Genomic DNA, 20,344 nt, shown 5'->3' with positions numbered 1-20,344 from the left:
ACCTTTTGTTTCGTTCAGTGTCACTGTGAGTCTCATTCAGACTCAAAACGCTGGCTCGCTCAGTAAAGGGATATATTCCTTCAGTATGCCCATCCATTCAAAGAAATGCTCCTTCACACTATGTACTATAAGGTTATTTCGAATTCTCTTTCTCCTGCTTCTTCTCACTTTTACCTTCCTCTCACATCCCATTTACTGATCTGCGGTCCACTCCTCCTTCAAACCTGATGTTAGAGGAGGAAAAGAGATGAGACGAGAGCCCGTGAGCTTGGGGATCAATTCCGAAGCTGAGGATAAAGCCAGTCCTGCAGGCAGCTAGACAGAATTACCGTCATGATAAATACACCATCTGATAGCAGATTAATGCAGGACCCGGACTCTTTCTCTCTCTCTCGCTTTCTCTCATTGGTTAAAGGAATAGTTCACCCAAAAATGAAAAATCTGTCATTGTTTACTCACCCTCATGGTGTTTTTTTCTTTCTTTTTTCTGTGGAGCACAAAAGGGAGAATTGAGGAATAATATTTCATAGTAACCAAGCTTCCAAAAACCAAAATCCGGAGGGTGAGCAAATAACGACTTCCACTTGATGTTCTCTGAAGCTAAGATGACCTTAGAGATTCTAAGAAGCAGTCAGAGGTTATTAAACTCAATTCCCCCAGAATCTAATTAACAGCTAGAATCCTTTTTCTGTCTCTCCTTACTACAGATTGTCAGTATGTGACATGCAGAGCTCAAGCCTGCTCTGAATCCAGCAAGACACATCCATTTTCTGGATATATTGAGACCAACTCACTCGTGGTTCAGGATGAATACGTTTTTGTTCAGGTAAGGACCAGAGATCACCTTACTTTAACTTAGGCTTTGAGATAAGGACTTTCTCGAGCAAAGGACGTTTTGGAATGTATTAGTTCATTCTCACTGAGGAATGCTCTGTCATTCCCGTTGCTCCTCATTTATAAGGCACTTGTAGAAACGGTGATCTTGTAACTCACAGTCTCGCAAAATCTCAATCTTTGCGACTTCACAGAGAAACTAACTGAACCAATAACTTGATTGTGGAACACAGTGTGAAATATAATGTTTCTCTTTCAGAATCACTTTGAAACAAGTGGCATCCAAAATTTGGTACATACTTAATTAAAATATCTAGCTATTACGAGGCGGATCACGTACGCTCCTCTGTCTTCACTCCCATGGCATCGCTACTCGTTTGCATGAAGTTGAACTCTGCTCACCTTTGTCACATCGACAATGATTCCTGCCACTCATATCGCCTCAAATCACCAAATCTCATTGAAAATGAATGACTTCTGCTTGCTTTGGGCTGCAGATCACTGTCAGTGTGAATGTACCTTAAAGAAATAGTTGAACATTCTGTTATCATTTCCTCACCCTCATGACATTGCAAACCAAAAACTTTGTGAAGCTTCCTTACCATTCAGGTGAAGTTCGTATGCAGACTCATCTATGTTCATGCTTGTTTGTGTCATTTTCAACTTCCCGGTGGATCAGAATAATAATCGTATACTCAAGGGAAAAAGTTAAATGTTAATGGCCTAAATTTCCAATTCCAATCCAGGACAGTTTTGGAATATATTAATTTCTGTCTGCATGCAAAACAATTGTCTTCGAAACAGTGCAAATGAGGGTGGGAACTATTTTAGGGCACCTAATTTTTAAAAGTATATTAGTGTATATTTTACAAGAAAATGCTATTTTAGTCCTTCTATACTTCAAGGGCGTTTTCACACCTGGCTCGTTTTGAGCATTTGTTTCAGAACCTGGTGCGCTTTCTCTCTTAGTTTGGTTAGTTTGGGCGTATGTGAACATGGGAATCCTGATTGGATCCGCATCAAAACAATTGCCTGCTTGAAAAAGAACTCTGGGACCGTTTGATTGAGGTGAGAAAGCAATCCAATCAAACGAGCCAACGAACCAAGCGGTATCATAATTGATAACAGCAGTGTCTGTTTCTGTGAGTGAGCACATTAGTTATCGCAGTTGAAAACTAAACAGTGCCTCTTCATCTTAAAATGTTGAATAATTGCTTTTGTCTTGCAGTGCAATAATTCTGTCCCAACGGATCCTTAATTCCCACTCTAACTGCATTATACATTTTATATATATATTGATTTGATAATTGATCCGTTAGAGCCGGTGTTTGCGAGTGTCTTGACAGCTACAGATAAAGCCACAATAAGCTCGCGGACCAATCTTGTCAATCCATATAGCCATATTGAAGGATGACGCAGAGGAAACTCTGACCAATAAGAAGACAGTTTTACTCACATGTGACTTGAATAAACACATTTTGGTGTGCTTTGAAACATTGTCTTGTGAAAGTGAAATTAACCAAGACGAAAATGCAAAAAAACTAAAAACTTTTTATGCGTTTTGGCCGTTTATTTAGACCTAAAAACGCGAACTACAAGTTTTTGAAAATCTTCTCCGTGTAAACTACAAAAACATGAATCTGTGAAAAGGGTGATGTCATTTACTTGCGTATTACGTGTTCACTCTATAGGCGCGTAGTGTTTCTCAACGCATTCTCATCCCCAAATCGTCACTTTCAGACATTCTTCAATATCCGACGCACAAAGCACCCTTTAGCGTCCATATGAGACGCTTCGGTTATGGGTAGGTTTAGGCGTCATGTAACTGACGCTTTCGAAAGTTCGTCAATATCCGACGCACAAAGCACCCTTAGCGTCAATATGAGACGCTTCATTTATGGGTAGGTTTAGGTCTGTGGTAGGGTTATGCGTCTCATATGGACGCTAAAGGGTGCTTTGTGCGTCAGATATTGAAGAAATTTTGAAAGCGTCAGTATATGACGACTTGGGATGAGAACGGGCTGTGTTTCTTTACAAAGTGACATCGCCAACTACTGGCCTGGCTGCATAATACAGCGTTTTTATTTGTTTTCACAGATCCGTGTGAACAGGGATTGTTTTGACAATGTTGTCACCTGTGCAAAGAAAAAACGTTTCCATTTTCTGTACGTCATTGTCATGTAAACGTACCCTTAGTCCCTGTTTCGGAACAAATCCAGTGATCTCCAGGTCTGAAAATGCCCTAAAATTTCACGTGTAATTCATTGTTACTTTCTGTAATTTTTTGTGAAATGTAGCAGTGTGGGAAAATACAAAGAATTGCATCTATAGTCAATATCCAAAATTGGCCACAACTTCAGACTGGAAATGATAAATTGCAATATTTCCGAAAAGTTTACTCCCATCCCTCTCGGAAGAACAGCAATGCAGATAACACGCTCAACCCCAATGTTTTGTCACGTCGCATCACAGTCCAAAGAATGTGAAACAGAAAAATCGATCATCCCAATTTCTTTCGAAGTTCAACTGCCCCTGGAAACCATCGATCCTGCCTGCTCCTTCCTTCTTTTGCACGCAGAGCCGCTTTTCGGAGACACGTCGGACATGCTGTTTGTTTAGAACTTTCCCCAGACCGCCGCTCTCCTCCTCTGCCTCTCTCTCCTCCTTTATTGAAAGCATGTTACCCGCTAAGAAGCTTAATTGTTTCTGTCATATAATCATGGACCCATTTTATTCCCGTGTTCAAATCGGAATCCTGTTGGGTGTATATATGCCCTCTAATTGAAATTATGAAAAGAGGTGGGATGAATTAAACATGCCCGCTACTTTGACAGAATGAAGTATCTTTTGTGCTGTGAAACGGTTATTTATTTCATTCTCCATTCTCCCTTGTGTAGCTGTAGATTTGACAAGCTTCTGACAGTTCTTGCTGTGTATGCTAACAACCAGTGTGTATTCGCTACACACGCTATCATTAGCGCCAACAATCCCCCTCGGAGTGGGATGGGAGCAGCCGCGTTGCTTGCGAGAATTAAAGATTTCTCTTGACAGAGAATAATGAGGGTATTGATTGTCCTACAAGATATTTACCACTCTCCACTCCACTCCTGAACTGCAAAGGGCATCGACAAATCCAGACCATGCTGTATCCTCCAAATCATAGGGGGAGATTCTTTTAAACGAGACACTCCGCTCTCCGTTACTGAATTAGCCTTCTGAATTTACAGCTTTGTTTGATGTGCTGGAGAAGACGGAAGGTTAATAGCTCAGGATCTCATTAAATGACTGTGCTAGGGCTGGATGCTGTTACAGTATAGACCTTATGCACCATTTTTGCGGTAGCTCTGTATATTTCTATGGCATCGCTGTCGAAGAGTAATTAGCTGGTGAAGTGGATTTACTTATTGTAGAGTTAACAAAAGTTATCATGGGCATTGTGATGTTTGAAGTGGATGTCATAACAAATGGCAGGATACCTGGAAGATTTTAAAATGAGCGGTTCATTCTGTGGAAACACAAACCGGAAGACCGAACTCAAGGAGCGCAGTGCTGAAAAGGGGGCGGGGCTACATAAGGTCTATATATTACTGCTAGACATGCTGATAGATGTTCTGCTATATCATGATAGACGCATTACAAAATGTAACTTTTTTTTCTATACTGCAGTATAGCAGATCATCTATCGGTTTTTCTCCAAATGTTTTTAATGATTGTTTTATTAGTTTATTAAGGACTCAATGAATTAGTAATTTAAAATCTGAAAAAGTAATCAATTTGATTCATTCGCTCAACTTCCATTACCGGAATAGACGTTTTCCGATTATTTATACCTGTATATACACTACCGTTTAGACGTTTAACCCAACATGTTCTGTCCGAAACTTACCCATCTCTGAGTTGCCAGTTAGGTTACTTTTGGCAAAGCCAATATTAGAGTGTATATTTTAATATACAGCATCAGTGTTATATAAAATTACTCATACTGTGTGATGTAAGATGTTGGTCATACTGATCCCTTCTTAACTTTTCTTCAGAGTACAAAGACAAATCAATATTTACTGTCAGTGGATCTTCCAGTGTTGGAGCCAGTTATTTGATATCTGAGATATGTGTATTTTTTTCCCATTCAGGTGACGACTACTGGCAGAGCGAGCTACTATGTATCCTATCAAAGAGAACATTTTGTACGCATCAAAATCCCCAAATACTCCCTTCCAAAGGTAAGAGGCTACATAAAATTTCAAATGTATTAGATTGATTAAAAAATAAAATATTTGCAGTTTTATTTAGTTATGTTTAATCATTTACAGGGCTGGATTTACCTCAAATTGCAAATTTACCCATCCATCTTAACTCCTCCCACCCCCAAGTTTTGTGGCTTTACCAACTGGCAATTTGCGGAGCCAATGGAGTTACACGTTTTAGTCACAAGCTATTTTTAATACTTTTCATTGGTTAAATATTTGCAAAATATTTACAAATACCTCGCTTGATACAACAGTGGTTTTGGCTTTTATACTTACACCTGTTGGCTTGGATTAATGATTACACAAAAGTAAAGGTTTTTAGTCACCAATGCCAAGCACATTTCTGCACATTTCTCCAGTTATAGGACTGGAGTACAACACCGTTTCAGTTGGCTAGCTTTGGTCAGCTGGGAATACATTAAAACACATGTTCAACTGAGCTCTTCGCAAACATGTAATCCCGTAGATCATGCCCAGCAAGAACTAGCAGGGGTCCTTACTAATGACTTCTGCTTTCTTTTTTCTCACCCTTCAGCTGTCTTTTCTCCTTCTTTCTTTTTCTAGGACATGCATATTGTGAGCACAGATCAAGGTCAGGTTTTCACCGCCGTCCAGGAGTGGAACCAGAACGACACCTACAACCTGTACATATCTGACACGCGTGGGGTGTACTTCACCTTGGCCCTGGAAAACGTCAGGACCAGCCGTGGCCTCGGAGGCAACAGCATGATCGACCTTTACGAGGCATAACTTCATCTCTAACTTGTTAACACGCTAACATTAGCCTTCAAGTCAACGGCTTCATGCTAGATGCTCATTACTCCTCAGGCTGCATTAGAATTCATGTCAGACGCCACTTCTCGCCCTGGCACTCAAGCATAGCCCACATTATCTTAAGCCTCTGGGGAATTAACAAGAATAAATGAACGATAGCAATGAAGACAGCGAGATAAATTGAGTTGTAGTTAAATGTTATCGAGGGGGTGCTAGCGGGGAGAGGCTGCTGATTCAATGGGAACTGCTCACATTTCGTGTACAAGCCCGTTTTAAAGGGGTCCTATAATAAGGAATGAAGTTTCCCTTGATCTTTTGAGATAAGAGTTCATTGTACCATGAAAACAGACTGTAACTTTCTCCGTCTAGGAAATCTAGCTTAAATTTAGCTGTGTTTTGGAGCATGATAGCTGGTGTCTCGAGCACGGTTAAGGAATACTGTCAGTACAATTCTCACATAAAAATTCATATTGTCTTAATTGTTTATTTAGGATCAACGTTAATGCATATAAGAACCGACTTCTAGAAGTTTTTTAATAAGAATTCAATAATTTAAAAAAAATGCAATAATTAGGAATCTTTTAGTTGTTTCAAACATCTTGTGAAGACAACAGAGCTTGGGGGGTCATTATTATATTGTCAAGCAACAGCCTAAAGGACTTACTGGAGGCTTTTTACTTCTATGAGAGAAATAAATATCAGCTCATAAAAGAGAAGAACATACGGCAAGTGGAACTGAATGAAGTGAAGTGCCTTTCAATCAGTTTCTCCTGTTATGTCTGATCCTATGTTCTTTAAACACCTCTCAGCTGTAGTCTGCATTATACCCTTTTCAGGTCGATGGCTTTGCTTTGCTTGGTTCTTTTAATAAGGCTAAATTCTCTATGTTGTAGTAATAGGCTGTTAGATATTTTCTTTTCAAGTACTAAAGTGAATAGACCTTATTCACAGCAGCGCCATCTTTGATTTTTAACACATTTTTAACACATAGACATACATCTCTTCAGTGGGTTGTATCTGTTATTTAATGTGTTTTTGGATTGCTCTGCTGATGAAACACTGCAAAAATATCTTTCCAAGTAATTGCAGTTAAAAAAAAACAACAACAATGAGCTGTGGAAAATTATAAATGATCTATAGGAGCTTTATACAGCTTTTTAAAGCGGATGCGATTGAAAACACAGTAAGTCTATCCCTCACAGCCTCGTTTTCATTCCTGTCAAGGTCTATAAAAAATTTACTTACAAATGTAAATACACAATAACCTAAATATCGGAATATGTATGTATATATACATATTTTTTTAATGTTAATATTTAATTAATTGTAATAATTTATTTTAAACCGTATGATTTGCATGATTTTTTTATACTAAATAATAGTCTGCCACAATCAATATTATTTAGGTAAATTTATTATTTTCTAAATCCTCACTAGAAAACTTAAGTATCGGAAGTATCAGTATTTCAAGATCGATCCAGCTGTCTGTGGCCAAGAACATTGTCTGTAGTTTTTCTATAATAATAGATTTGCCAATTGAGTTCAAGGAAACCATTCTTCCTTCACGACAGTGAGACATTACCATCAGACTATGGTTGCTCTCTGCATATACTATATTATATTGCTTTAAAATTAGCAGCCTGTACGAAGCACAACAAAAGTTGAGGACTGAAACATTCACTCCCCTTGTCCAAGCAGCTAAAAATAGTCTCCATTAGTGAGTGCAAGCAAGGATGGTTTCATTAATGCATTGGTTATGATGCGCCTCCCCATTGCTGTGCCAAAGCTGGCTCAATGCACGCTTACCCTGCCAATACTGAATCAGCAGTCCATCCATATCTCTAATAGATTGCAGCAGCCTTCATTACTGCTTATTGAAAACTGGCCTTTTTCACTGAAAATCCAGTTGGAGCCTAGACACAGTTTGTGGCTGGAAGTTTGTCATATTTATATGCTTATTGATCGGCGAGAAGTGGGGTTATTTTACTTTTTATATAGTTCTATAACAGTAATGATTAATAATGGATATTTTGATTCTGGCACCATTTGCACAAACTTTTTTTGGTGTTGGCATCAGCGGCATGTCATTCTGTTGGCAAAGTATGCACTATTATTTCCTTGGCAACACTAAAATATAGACTACCGTTCAAAAGTTTGGGGTCAGTAAGAATTTTTTTTTTTTTTTTTTTTTTTAAGAAAGTAATACTTTTATTCAGCCATAAAATGTTTCCAATATTCTATTATCAAAGAATTTGAAAAAAGTTGTTTTAAATTGTAATAATATTACATGATCAAATAGATGGTGAGCATAAGAGACTTATTTCAAAAACTTTTAAAAAATCTTAACATCCTCAATCTGCCATCATTTACTCACCCTCAAGTTGTTCCAAATCTGTATGAGTTTCTTTCTTCTGCTGAACACAAAACAAGATATTTAGAAGAATGTCAGTAACCAAACAGTTGATGGACCCCTTTGGCTTCCATAGATTTTTTAAGTCAATACATCAGCTGTTTGGTTCCCAATATTCCTCAAAATATCTTTTGTGTTGAGCAGAAGAAAGAAATTCATACAGGTTTGGAGCCACTTAAGGGCGAGTATATTTTTGGGAAAACTATCCCTTTAAAGGTTCTTCATGGAACCGTCAATGCCAATAAAGAACCTTTATTTTTAAGAGTGGAATGGACATCATTGTTTCATTGTTTGCTTTCTCAGAATAAAATTGTCTTAGCCATTTTTATTATTACGTTTAACCAACTGGTCTCAAAGTTGATTATAAGTGGATGTAGAAGGTCAGTTCCCCAGGTTGCCAATGATTTCCAATTTGTTTTTCCTCCCAGTTGAAAAGTCACCAACATACAGTATGTTGCATGCCAAATGGCTTCTTAAACAGTTAAAACATCAAGACTTTCTTGGTCATTCGGCTTTTACTCTGTTTTTAACAGATGTATTTCAGGCTAAAGATCTTTGCTTTGTTTGCTCTTTTGATTGTTTGCATAGTGCTGAACACGTAGTCCTGATTAATTCATTGTAAACACGAATGAGCAGCTGATCCACTCACTGAAGTGTGACCCGATTTGCAGAGCATGCTGAATATGAACCACTCTACAACAACCAGTACATCCATCTTCTTCCGGGGAGAACATTGGAATGGAGAGATGGAAGCTAAAGGATAATAAATAATTACCACTGTGATTGACACGTCTGGCCAGCGGAGGGGGGGACATCATTAGCCGTGTCCATCCAATGCGGCTCCGTCACTGTGACACTGTCAAATGCAGTCCCTATTAGTGCCACTTACAGACTCGGACCCTGCCTTAGAGCGGGCTTCGCTAGCGGGAGCAATTTAAACCGGTCGCTAGCACCACTGTCACGATTCAATATTGCTAAGTTTGGACTTGTTTCAAGCCAAGGATGAGCAGCCTGGCTGTGGGTTAGATGCTTGTCAGCTAGGGGAATACCTTGAAATTGTCTGGAACATGTCAGCTAGCTTGAGCTATCATAGAGTGGGCGTTAGATACTGCGTAATTAAGAGGCTTTTTTCGATGACAGTCGAAAGAGCTGTAACCATGGATATAGATGTTCATATTTGTATTGTATTTCTTCCCCCTTGTTCCCAGGTAGCAGGGATTGAAGGCATGCTCATTGCTAATAGGAAGGTGGAGAACCAGGTGAAGACGTACATTACTTACAACAAGGGCCGCGACTGGAGGCTTTTGCAGGCGCCTGCTACTGACCTGGCTGGAAATCCCATTCATTGTGTGCTGGTAAGGAAGTGAGAGAGAGAAATAAAGACGTGGGTTGGACAAAAATTCATTCACTTAATTTAATTTCATTAGTCAGTGAATTATTTATTTATCTCATGTTAATCATTGCTAAAATACATTTTATACATTGTAAGTGTTATAAAATAAAAAATAAAGCAAAATTAAGAATTTTTTTATTGTATTACAATTTTTAATAGTGAGTGAACTATTCCTTTAACTTGGTAAATTTGTTGTTTGATAGATGTATGTCTATACATATATATATATATATATGTATATATGAAGAGTTCAGATGCAAAAGCCTCTAAGTGCCGTCTGAAATTTTCTTCTAGAATGATAATTTTTATAAAGCTTGTATATTTAAGTTAAATAATTTCACTTAAATGACAATTTATAGGTAATTTGCATTGCCATTTAAGTGAAATTATTGAACTTAAATATACGAGCTTGATAAAAATTATCATTCTAGAAGAAAATTCCAGACGGCACTTAGAGGCTTTTGCATCTGAACTCTTCATATATATATATATCTGTGTGTGTATATATATATATATATATATATATATATATATATATATATATATATATATATATATATATATATATATATATACTTTTAATTAGTATTATTTATTAGTGAGTGAACTATTCCTTTAATTTGGTCAATTTGTCCAAGTTGGTCAAATCATATTAATTATTACTAAAAACAATTTCTTATTATTTTATTTTGTTATTTATGGGTATACAAAAGAATATGCAAAGAAATATAGGAAATATCTCTTGTTGGCATGCACTTAGCTTAACTGTCTAATTCTCTCAAGGAAATTGTATTTTTCCAAATAATTTGATTAAAGGCTACAGACTCTGTAATGCATAATATTGCATAAAAGGATATTAGATTTTCCTTGTGTAGGTAAATCAAGTAATACATTTTATTATTATTATTTTAAAATGAAAACTAGTTTTAGGGTCTTGGATACACATAGGGTAACCATGAATATTTAGTAGCGGCATCATGTTTAGATGCAGAAAAAAAAAAAAAAAAATGAGGGCCGAAATACACACCGAGGACCTGCAGATTGAAGAGGCTTGAATCTGAGTTGACTGTAATAGTTCTCTTGTTTGACACTGTCATAGCCTCCTATAACCCTTACGATTATTTGACTTGAAATCCTGTTGCCTTTGCCGTCCACGTAATAATGTCAAGCCATCCATTGAGGGGATGAAAAGGACAATTTTTTGCATGTGGAGAGCAGGTATAATTCTTGTTTCTTATGTTGGAGGTCCTAGGAGAGTTACTTCTCTGTTTTAATGTCAAATCCCTGTCTTTTGCCGGTAATGACTGTAAAAGGCAATTAGGTATGGTATGGTAAGGATAGCACTTTCAACAATGCCATACCCCCTACCCCCCTTCATGTTACCTTTTCACTGTTGGATAAATAACATGTACCCACAATTGCACTCAGTAATAAAACATCACACATGCCCTTTATTTCAAATACACATACTTGTACAAGTCACGGCTTGAGGCTGTCTAGTTTCTGAATATTAACTAACACGGACCAATCAGCTGTAAGCTTGAGGCTACTTCAGCAATATTAAAATTAAATCAAATGCTACTTTATTTGGAAATGCTATGAAGTTGACTTTGCATGGGCTATTTTCGAATAGTAAAATACATACCATTCAAAAATTTGGTGGTAATAAAGTCTCTTATGCTCACCATTTATTTGACTAAAGATACAGTAAAACAGTAACAGTAGATTCAAAATAGCTGTTTTCTAATATGTTTTAAAATGTAATTTATTATTATGTAATTTTCAGCATCATCACTCGTCTTCAGTGTCACATGATCCTTCAGAAACCATTCTAATATGCTAATTTGGGGCATTGCTTATGATTATCAATGTTGAAAACTGCTAAATATTTTTATGGATAGCATGATTTTTTTCAGAATTATTTAATGAATAGAAACTAATATATTTTTTGTAACAATGTAAAAGTCTTTACTTTCACTTTTGATCAATTTAATGCATCCTGGCTTCAAAATGCAAAGTGCTAACCCCAAATAATAGTGTATGATAGTTTAACTACAACTGAAAAACAGAAGATTATTAAAATTATACAACCAAAGCAGTCATTTAATAGCAGTCAAAATAAAGTGGACTGATGTATTATTTATTTACATTATTATATGTACATTGACTGCTTCCCGTGTAGTACAGATGATTATAATGGCCACGATTTAGTTTTGACAAGTCACGGCATTCAATTTCAAGAAATCAACTTCCTTGTTGGAAAAGTGTAATAGAATGACACATAAACTTGGAAACTTATACAAAAATTCACAACTCGGGACAGTGTTTCTGCACCCTGGGAGATGCTCAAAGTTAATTAAGAAACATATCAAGCAAACAAAATGCATCAATGAGTCAAAGCTCCGAAATGATAAAATGTTAGCAAATGTGTGCAGAGACAGGGGTGATCATCTGTGTTGATAATTACACCTATAAAACATCAAATCACATTGTTTATCCTCTGCAAATTGGTTTCCAGGTGACTGTGTTTAACAGCCAAACACCTACTAATGTAATAGAAGCATTGCCATTTTGTTTTGTATCGTCTACCAAAAATCTGGCCTTTATGGTTTAAACTTTAGATATTTGGGAAAATATCAAATATGGAATATTCTACATCCGAATTTGAATGGAACGCAGCATTATTCTCACAACAGCTGTATTTTTCTGTGTGTTGCCTTGATAAGCGTAGTATCTCTTTGCAGCGTTGTCCTCTATCGTCCTTTAACATGATTGGCTAGGTTTGCTTCATAGATTTATTTCCTTGATTTACCTGAGCTGTTATTTTGTTTACATGCAGATATCCGACCACAAGATTAACAGTACCCAGTACATAATAGATCACACAGCATTATCCGTGGTACTCCTGGGTCATGACAGTGAATTATGGGAGTTGTTTCTATATCATGAATTGTTTAATATTAAGCATAAAGTCACCTACAATATGGCCAACAAAGCACTGCTTGTGCGCTTATTGTCTTAGACGTTCTCATGCCTGCGGGATCACATTGGCTTGCTTTGATCGACAGCTACATAATAGCTTTGTTGTGGCTAATGGAGGATGTGTCTCTTTCTCTCTGCTCAGCCGTTTTGCTCGCTGCACCTACAACTGCAGATGTCAGAGAACCCGTACCTCTCAGGCTCCATCTCCACCAAGAGCTCGGCGCCGGGAGTCATCGTGGCTACAGGTAAATGGGAAACCTGAACGACATGTGTGGGACTGTCATGTTCGGTTGCTGTTGTGTGTGTCGGCGTGTTTGTGAGAAACTAAAATGTTGCTTGATACTTCAGGCTGGTCAGTAAGAATGCTTTCACACCAGAGCTTTTGCTGTTCGCAGTCAGAGATGTGTCCTGTTAGTTGGTGTTGAAAGTGGTTTTTGCCATCAATTGAAAATGTGATTTGGCATTTGACTCCTCTCAGCTTTGCAATGAGCAGTTCACCCTAAATTACAAAAACGAACCACAAGAGAAAATTCTGTCGTTTACTCAACCTTATGTCAACTCCGTGGAGCATAAAATAAGATATTTTGAGAAATGTCCATACAGTGGAAGTCAGTCGTTCTCCAAAATATCTTCTTTTGTGTTCTGCAGAAGAAAGTCATACAGGCTTAGAACGAGAAGTTTAACATCCAATCTGATAGTGAGCAGCTTGAATGTCTTTTAATGCTTAATTTGCTAACTAGCAGAAGTGACTAGCCAAATTTAAATCTCACTTGTGCAGGTTTTGTTACACTTCCCTAGCCTGGAAATCCAGACCTAAATCTGAAAGATTAATGGTCTGGCATCGACTAATGAAAACCGGCCGGCTCGATGGGCGGCACCAAGCATGCATTTGAAAATCTCACTGCACGCAATTGGATAACACTACGACCAATCACAACAAGCCCCATACGCTTAGCTACCAGCGGAGATAACTGGTAGATTCGACTCTTGCCGTATCCGGTCGGCAAAACAGCAAAAACGTCCTTCTTGCAAAGGAACGATCTGAGCGCCGTCTTCTGTTCCTCTTTTATATAAAAAGCCAAGTCTAACTCGTTCATTGTAGCGGCCAAAGCCATCTCAAACAACTGGTGTTCATCCATAGCCATCTTGCAATGTTTACTAATGACTTCGACGTCACAGCGCTGTCGTCATCTGTTTAGCTCCGCCTATATCAGATAACCCGATGTGATTGGTGCAGATCGGATACAAGGGAATATTTAATGAGCATCATTACTCAACGCCAGAGTAACTCACTGAGCAAATTCAACTTGTGCTCTCGCAAGAACTCTGGATTACCAGGGTAACACTTCCCTGCTATTAGAACAAACTAATGCAGTTCCATGCAGTTATCAATGTACAGTAACGCACATTATTCTCTTATATGAATGTCTTCATATTTGCATGCACGTTTTTTTTTGGGCTTATGCAATGGCTTTGATTCATGTTCGAGGCCATGCACCAAAATTTTGTAATGGTATGTAAAACCATTACAATTTTCCTGTTTTCCACAGAAATATCCATCAACAGTTTTCAACACTGATAGTGTCATAACTCATTTCTCGTGACCCTGGACCACAAAACCAGTCTTATGGGTAATTTTTTTTAAAATTGAGATTTATACATCATCCGAAAGCCGAATACATAATCTTTCCATTGATGTATGGTTTGTTAGGATAGGATAATATTTGGCCGAGATACAACTATTTGAAAATCTGGAATCTGAGGGTACAGAAAAATCGAAATATTGAGAAAATCGCCTTTAAAGTTGTCCATTTCTATTGGCGATATTGCTGCATCCATTCACAAAAATAATTTTTTTATATATTTAAGGTGGGAAATTTACAAAATATCTTCATGGAACATGATCTTTACTTAATATCCTAATGATTTTTGGCATAAAAGAAAAATCTATAATTTTGACCCATACAATGTTTTGTTGGCTATTGCCACAAATATACCCGTGCAACATAAGACTGGTTTTGTGATCCAGGGTCACATTTGTCTTGTACTTTAATGGGTGGCCAGGTGTTAAATATTTGTCATGAAATCACCTCAAGTGCAATCATTTATTAAATATACAGGACTTCTCTAAACATAAACATCTCTCTCATTTCACATCTCCAGCGGGTTTGCTGTTAAAGTTTTCACTTGAAAGGAAATAAACTAATTTCTCACAGGCAACTCAAGGACGTGCAGTCACTTCCTTTCAGTTCATTCTGTTAGTCTTAGAAGACAGGGCAACAGCACACAGCAGAGGCGACTGCAGGCGGTTATACGCTAGTCATCATGTTTGTGTGCGTAGGCGTAAAACAACATAGACGCAACAAAACTACACAAGAGTATCAGTTCATCTGTGAATATGCAGCACTCTTTCCTTATCTTTTTCGTTCGCTCTTCTGTAATTCAGAGTCGTTCCCAGAGGGAAATTTTGTTGCTCAGATCTTTCTCTTTTAGAGCTTCAGAACACTGACTCAGATGTTTCTCCTAAATTTCACAAAAATTAGACAATTGCTTTCATGCAGTAAGAGTTTACAGATATAAAATGAGTGTGGGTAATATACAGTAGCTCGTAACATTTGCTCTTGGATGATTAGAAGTGTCTGAGTTCATATTTAAATATTTTAATAGCCTACTTTTATTCTGCAAGGATGCAATATACTGATCAAGAGAGACCGTAAATAGATTTATAATGTTTCAAAGATTTTGATTTAAAATAAATGCTGTTCTTTTGAACTTTCTATTCATCAAAGAATCCTGAAAATAAAGTATCATGGTTTCTACAGAAATATTAAGCTGCAAAACTGTTTTCAACACTGATAATAATAATAAATGTTTCTTGAGCAGCAAATCATCATATTAGAGTGATTTCTGAAGGATCATGTGACACTGAAGACTGGAGTAATGATGCTGAAAATTCAGCTTTGCATTACAAGAATAAATTGCATTTTAAAATATATTAGAATAGTTTACAATTATTTTAATAATTTCACAATGTTTCTGTTTTTACTGTTTGATCAAATAAATGCAGCCTGGGTGAGCAATAGAGACTCAAAAACTTAAAAAAATATTTTAATGATAGTGCATATCATTGTTTTTGTCAGGATGTGAGGGAACATTGCAGTCAGAGCTGAGTGTGTATGTGTGTTTATGCATGTTGTGTATATATTGAGCTTGTATGAGCATGAATTGAGCAAATATTGAACCATACTGCCTGACCTCAATTACAAAGGCTGCTTATTCAAATATAAATACATATTTGTTGGTTTATGGATTTTGAATGTCGCATGCTGGTTTTTAAATTTTTTCATTATTTAACACAAATGTTTTTTTATGGTTTATTTCCTAGGAAATATTGGCTCCGAACTGTCTTACAATAATGTGGCTATGTTCATTTCATCAGACGCAGGCAATAACTGGAGACAGGTATGGCTGCTTCACACCTCTGTACTAAAAATATCTGTACTAATTTAATTTAACTGTATATATATATATATATATACGTCTACGCATTTCCACCAAAGCGTGCATTTTTGTTTACTTATCACCATACTGTCTGCCGGTGTTTCATTACATTCGTTTTTGAAATAGACGCCTGACAAGATTGACTGAACCCAAAACACGTTTTCTCACAAAAGCCGGTTTTGTCCACTGTCAAGGCATCGCGAGTTCAAGCACCCTTGTTGTTTGTGAACACAACCTGATATGTCAGCGCGCAGTATTCATGTCAATCTGTTATCTGCTTTTGCTAAAAAACAAACGTTTAATATATAAATAAACTTTCACTTTCAATGAACTTTAATTTTTTAAGTTACCTGTATTTTTTGAGTTATTATTACTTAATCAAAACAAGCCAGCTGCAGTTTGATTGCTATTACTTGGAATGCACAATAATAATAATAAAAAAAAACAAAAAAAAACATGATTTATGAAAATGAACAAGAACAGAGTTATCTATTTTTGCAAATGAACTCTTCTGTTGTAAATGTCCCAATTGGGAGAGGGTGTGCAAAGAGTTTAATTCAACGTTTATGTTATATATTTTGGTTGCATTTGTACTGTAAGTTAATAAAAATGTAACTGGTTGTGTAAACTTGCCACATAATATCTAAATATCGATAAATCGATCGATATAGCCCTGAATCGAATCGAATTGTAATCGTATCGCAGACTTTTTTGAGGCATCAGCAAATATCGTATCGCTGGCTGAGAGAATCGATATCATATCGTATCGTGATGAACTGTACGATTGACACCCGATTGGTATATATATATATATATATATATATATATATATATATATATATATATACACACACACTATATAATTCACATTCTGTTATTTCATAGTTTCAACTTTTGACTGGTAGTATACATTTTCATTTCACTTTTTAACAGATTTTATTTATTTTTTTACCCAAAGGGACATAAAAATCAGCAAAAACACAATTATCATGAAAGAGCCAATAATTGCAAAACCGAAAAGGTTAAACCAGAGTGCAAAAGATAGCATAAAAAACTAAAAGGCATCTTTACACAGCTGAGTTAAGGCTGCTCTGTGCCTGCTCAAAATTTTGTGTAATGACGCAATGCAGCATGAAAGCCAGACTAAATTATTCCTGCCCTGATCCACCTCAGCCCCTTGTATAACAATATGCAGTCAAAAATGTTGTGTAAATGCATTTATGAGCAGCATTAAGCAGTCTGTGTAAAGACACCTAATTGCCACTTCAGGAGCACTTCTTTGCCACCTTTGCAGTGTAAATTTGGCATTTGTCTGCAAGAAAAGTACTCAAATTTGTTCAATATACAAACTACCTTTAGGGGCTTTTGCACCGCCATTTAAAAAAAATCTGTGTAATCACATAGATTAAACCATATATATTTACTCCACAAACTACCAACATGGAAAACCTTTCCATGGACCTCTCAACCTTTACGTTAAGGGAGAAAATCCAATGCAACTTTGAGGGGACCAAGCGAAACATGATTATGTATTTCTGCTCAGCTAGCAACACTGGACATCAACCACACGGCAAACGCCAGTACCTTTTCATATACTGTCTACTTTCTATGTATAACAGTTCTATCTAATAACGTATCAGACTGGACTGTTAGACAGATCGTAAACTAATGAACACAGAGAACGCGAGCACTGTGTGGCTCAGGCTGGCATTCTCATCGCCGTCAAAATAAAGGTCCGCTGCGCCGTCAAAATAAAAGTCACAACAACAAGCACGGCTTATATCACTTCAGAGCAGTGTTGCCAGATGTACGATAATTATCGTATTTGTACGATAATTTCGACCTCTGTACGATGTACGATCAATGATGGAAAAAATCCTATAATGTACGATAATTTCAGAACTGTGTGAAATGATGGTCGTTGTAATCATAGGGCTTCTCATTGATCTAGCTGTGGATTCTACGTCTACCGGGGGAAGAACGTGTAGAGAGAGGGTGCGAGAGACCTTGCGTGTGTGTGCTAGTGCGCCTCGCGAAGCGCATGTAAGGACCCAACCAATCCCCCCCCCCGACTGTCTGTCATTATCATGCTGTATTCTGTACAGGTTTGACTCGTGTACGATAATTTTCTTCCAAATACGATAATTTTGAGCTTCTGGTACGATACTGGGACATTTCCAATCTGGCAACACTGCTTCAGAGTTCCTACTGACGGTGCGAATGCAACCAGGAAAATGTTCCTAAGGAAACCATTAGTTCTCTGGGAACCAATAGTTCCTAGAACTACCTGGTGCGAAAGCCCCTTTTGTTCCGATTTGTTCAATAACATGAAAATAACTCCATGTTGTTCTTCCCATGATGCAGATTTTTGAAGAAGAGCACAACGTGTGGTTTTTGGACAAAGGTGGAGCTTTGGTTGCCGTGAAGCAGCCCACTGTGCCCACTAGACATCTTTGGTAGGTGAAAATAAGTTTGATTCTGCCAGGTTGTTTCATGCTGGTTTGGTGAAATCCCTGCTTCACTTGCTTCGGTCGGCACTCTGTGTCAGTTCTGTGTTATTGAGATCGTTGAAGGAAAAAAAAAAAACACCTTGGTGTGGGTCGAACATGCTCCCTACAAGAACAAAAATGAAACAGCAGGACACAACGGCTGCCAAATAGCAGATTGGAATCAGTTTTTATGTGACGAACCATGGGAAGTGTTCCATATTAAAGCCTCCCACTTATCCCCCCTGAGTTCACACATTGGTTCCTCCTTCAAATTGGCCCTCCCTGGTTTTGCTTCAGTGATGTTTAATCCTCCAGAGTCTTAAATCTTTTCTCTCTTATCACTCGAAGCGTTTGGCTTTAGTTTTAGGCCCACTGAAGTGTGGCAGCTTCATTTTTTAGTTCTCTTAAACAACTCAAGCAAGACAGTAAGTGGAGTCACAACTGTGGAGGGCAGTCGTGTCATTTCCTGCAAGTATGACTTTAAATAACAGCCCTGACTGCATGTTCTCTTAATGGATACATGTCAACACTGCCTCAGACTGTTGCTTTTAGCAGACCGGAGACAACTTGGAGGTAACTTCGCCATCACGCTTCAGTCCTTTCCTTGCGACCTTGTCACACATGATACTATACTGTTTGCACCTGTGAAATGATGTTGATAAGCTGTCAGAAAGTATCATGATCAAACTTTCAGGAAGAAAGTTCTCCAGCTCTAACTTGCTTGTACTCCCTCCTAGCTTTCCCTTAAAGCTTTTTTTTTTTTTTATGTTGTTTCTGGTTTTCTTAGACCTCTGCCTTTCTTTTTACCTTTTCATCTTTTTTTTTTTTTTTTTTGTACTGGGTTTCATGTATTGTATCTCTAGCTTTTAGTTGCATTGTATTCCCGCTCAAAACTAAGATAAATTATAAGGTATACAGTAGTTCAGCCATAAATGAAAATTCGGTCATAATTTACTATTAATCATGTTGTTCCAAATGTGTTAAATGGTTAGTTCACCCCAAAATTAAAATTACCCCATAATTTTCTCACCCTCTAGCCATCGTGTATTTGACTTTCTTCTTTTACCAAACACAATCGGAGTTATATTAAAAATATCATTATAATATCTTTGGGTCATCCAAGCTTAAAATCCAAGCTCCAAAAAAGCGCATCCATCCATCATAAAAGTAATCCATACGGCTCCAGGGCGTTAATAAAGTCCTCCTGAAGCGAAGTGATGCGTTTTGTAAGAAAAATATCCATATTTATAACTTTATAAACTTTATTCACTGGCTTCCAAAAACAGCCGTAAGCGAGTAGTTCCGGCGGAAGAATGACCTCTGACATATTGACGTATGACGTATTGACAAACGTGGAAGCGCAGAGGATAGCGAGAATTTTTATGGAGAAATGTAGGAGGAGCTTGAGTTTTTTTTCCTAGTCCTATTTGTTTGAACCCCAAATCGCATCTCTTCTCACCTAAGCTTACACTACTCCTACCTCATGCATCGGGTCAGTGGTCACTCTTCCGCCAGAACTAAACTCACGTACAGATATTACCAGAAGCCAGTGATTATAGTTTCTAAAGTTATAAACATGGATATTTTTCTTAAAAAAACGCATCGCTTCTCTTCAGAAGGCCTTTATTAACCCCCTGGAGTCGTATGGATTACTTTTATGATGGATGGATGCGCTTTTTTGGGCAAAAAATAAAAGGTACCATTCCCTCCCATT

At 37.4% G+C, this 20,344-nt stretch overlaps 1 protein-coding gene across 1 annotated transcript in view; it reads left to right on the top strand.

Annotated features, from left to right (window-relative positions):
- Positions 1-20,344, top strand: part of sorcs3a (sortilin related VPS10 domain containing receptor 3a) — a 240,313-nt gene that overhangs the window by 172,453 nt on the left and 47,516 nt on the right. Inside the window, exons 7-13 of the mRNA XM_084096471.1 lie at positions 708-826; positions 4,965-5,054; positions 5,646-5,825; positions 9,474-9,620; positions 12,783-12,885; positions 16,026-16,102; positions 18,506-18,597. Of these exons, the coding sequence (XP_083952597.1) occupies positions 708-826; positions 4,965-5,054; positions 5,646-5,825; positions 9,474-9,620; positions 12,783-12,885; positions 16,026-16,102; positions 18,506-18,597 (808 nt within the window). The remainder of the gene's footprint in view (positions 1-707; positions 827-4,964; positions 5,055-5,645; positions 5,826-9,473; positions 9,621-12,782; positions 12,886-16,025; positions 16,103-18,505; positions 18,598-20,344) is intronic.

Source organism: Abramis brama (assembly GCF_963993115.1).
Source record: "Abramis brama genome assembly, chromosome: 2".
NCBI lineage: Eukaryota > Metazoa > Chordata > Actinopteri > Cypriniformes > Leuciscidae > Abramis > Abramis brama.
Note: the sequence above shows the minus strand (reverse complement) of the source record. Positions and strands in the feature narration are given on the sequence as shown.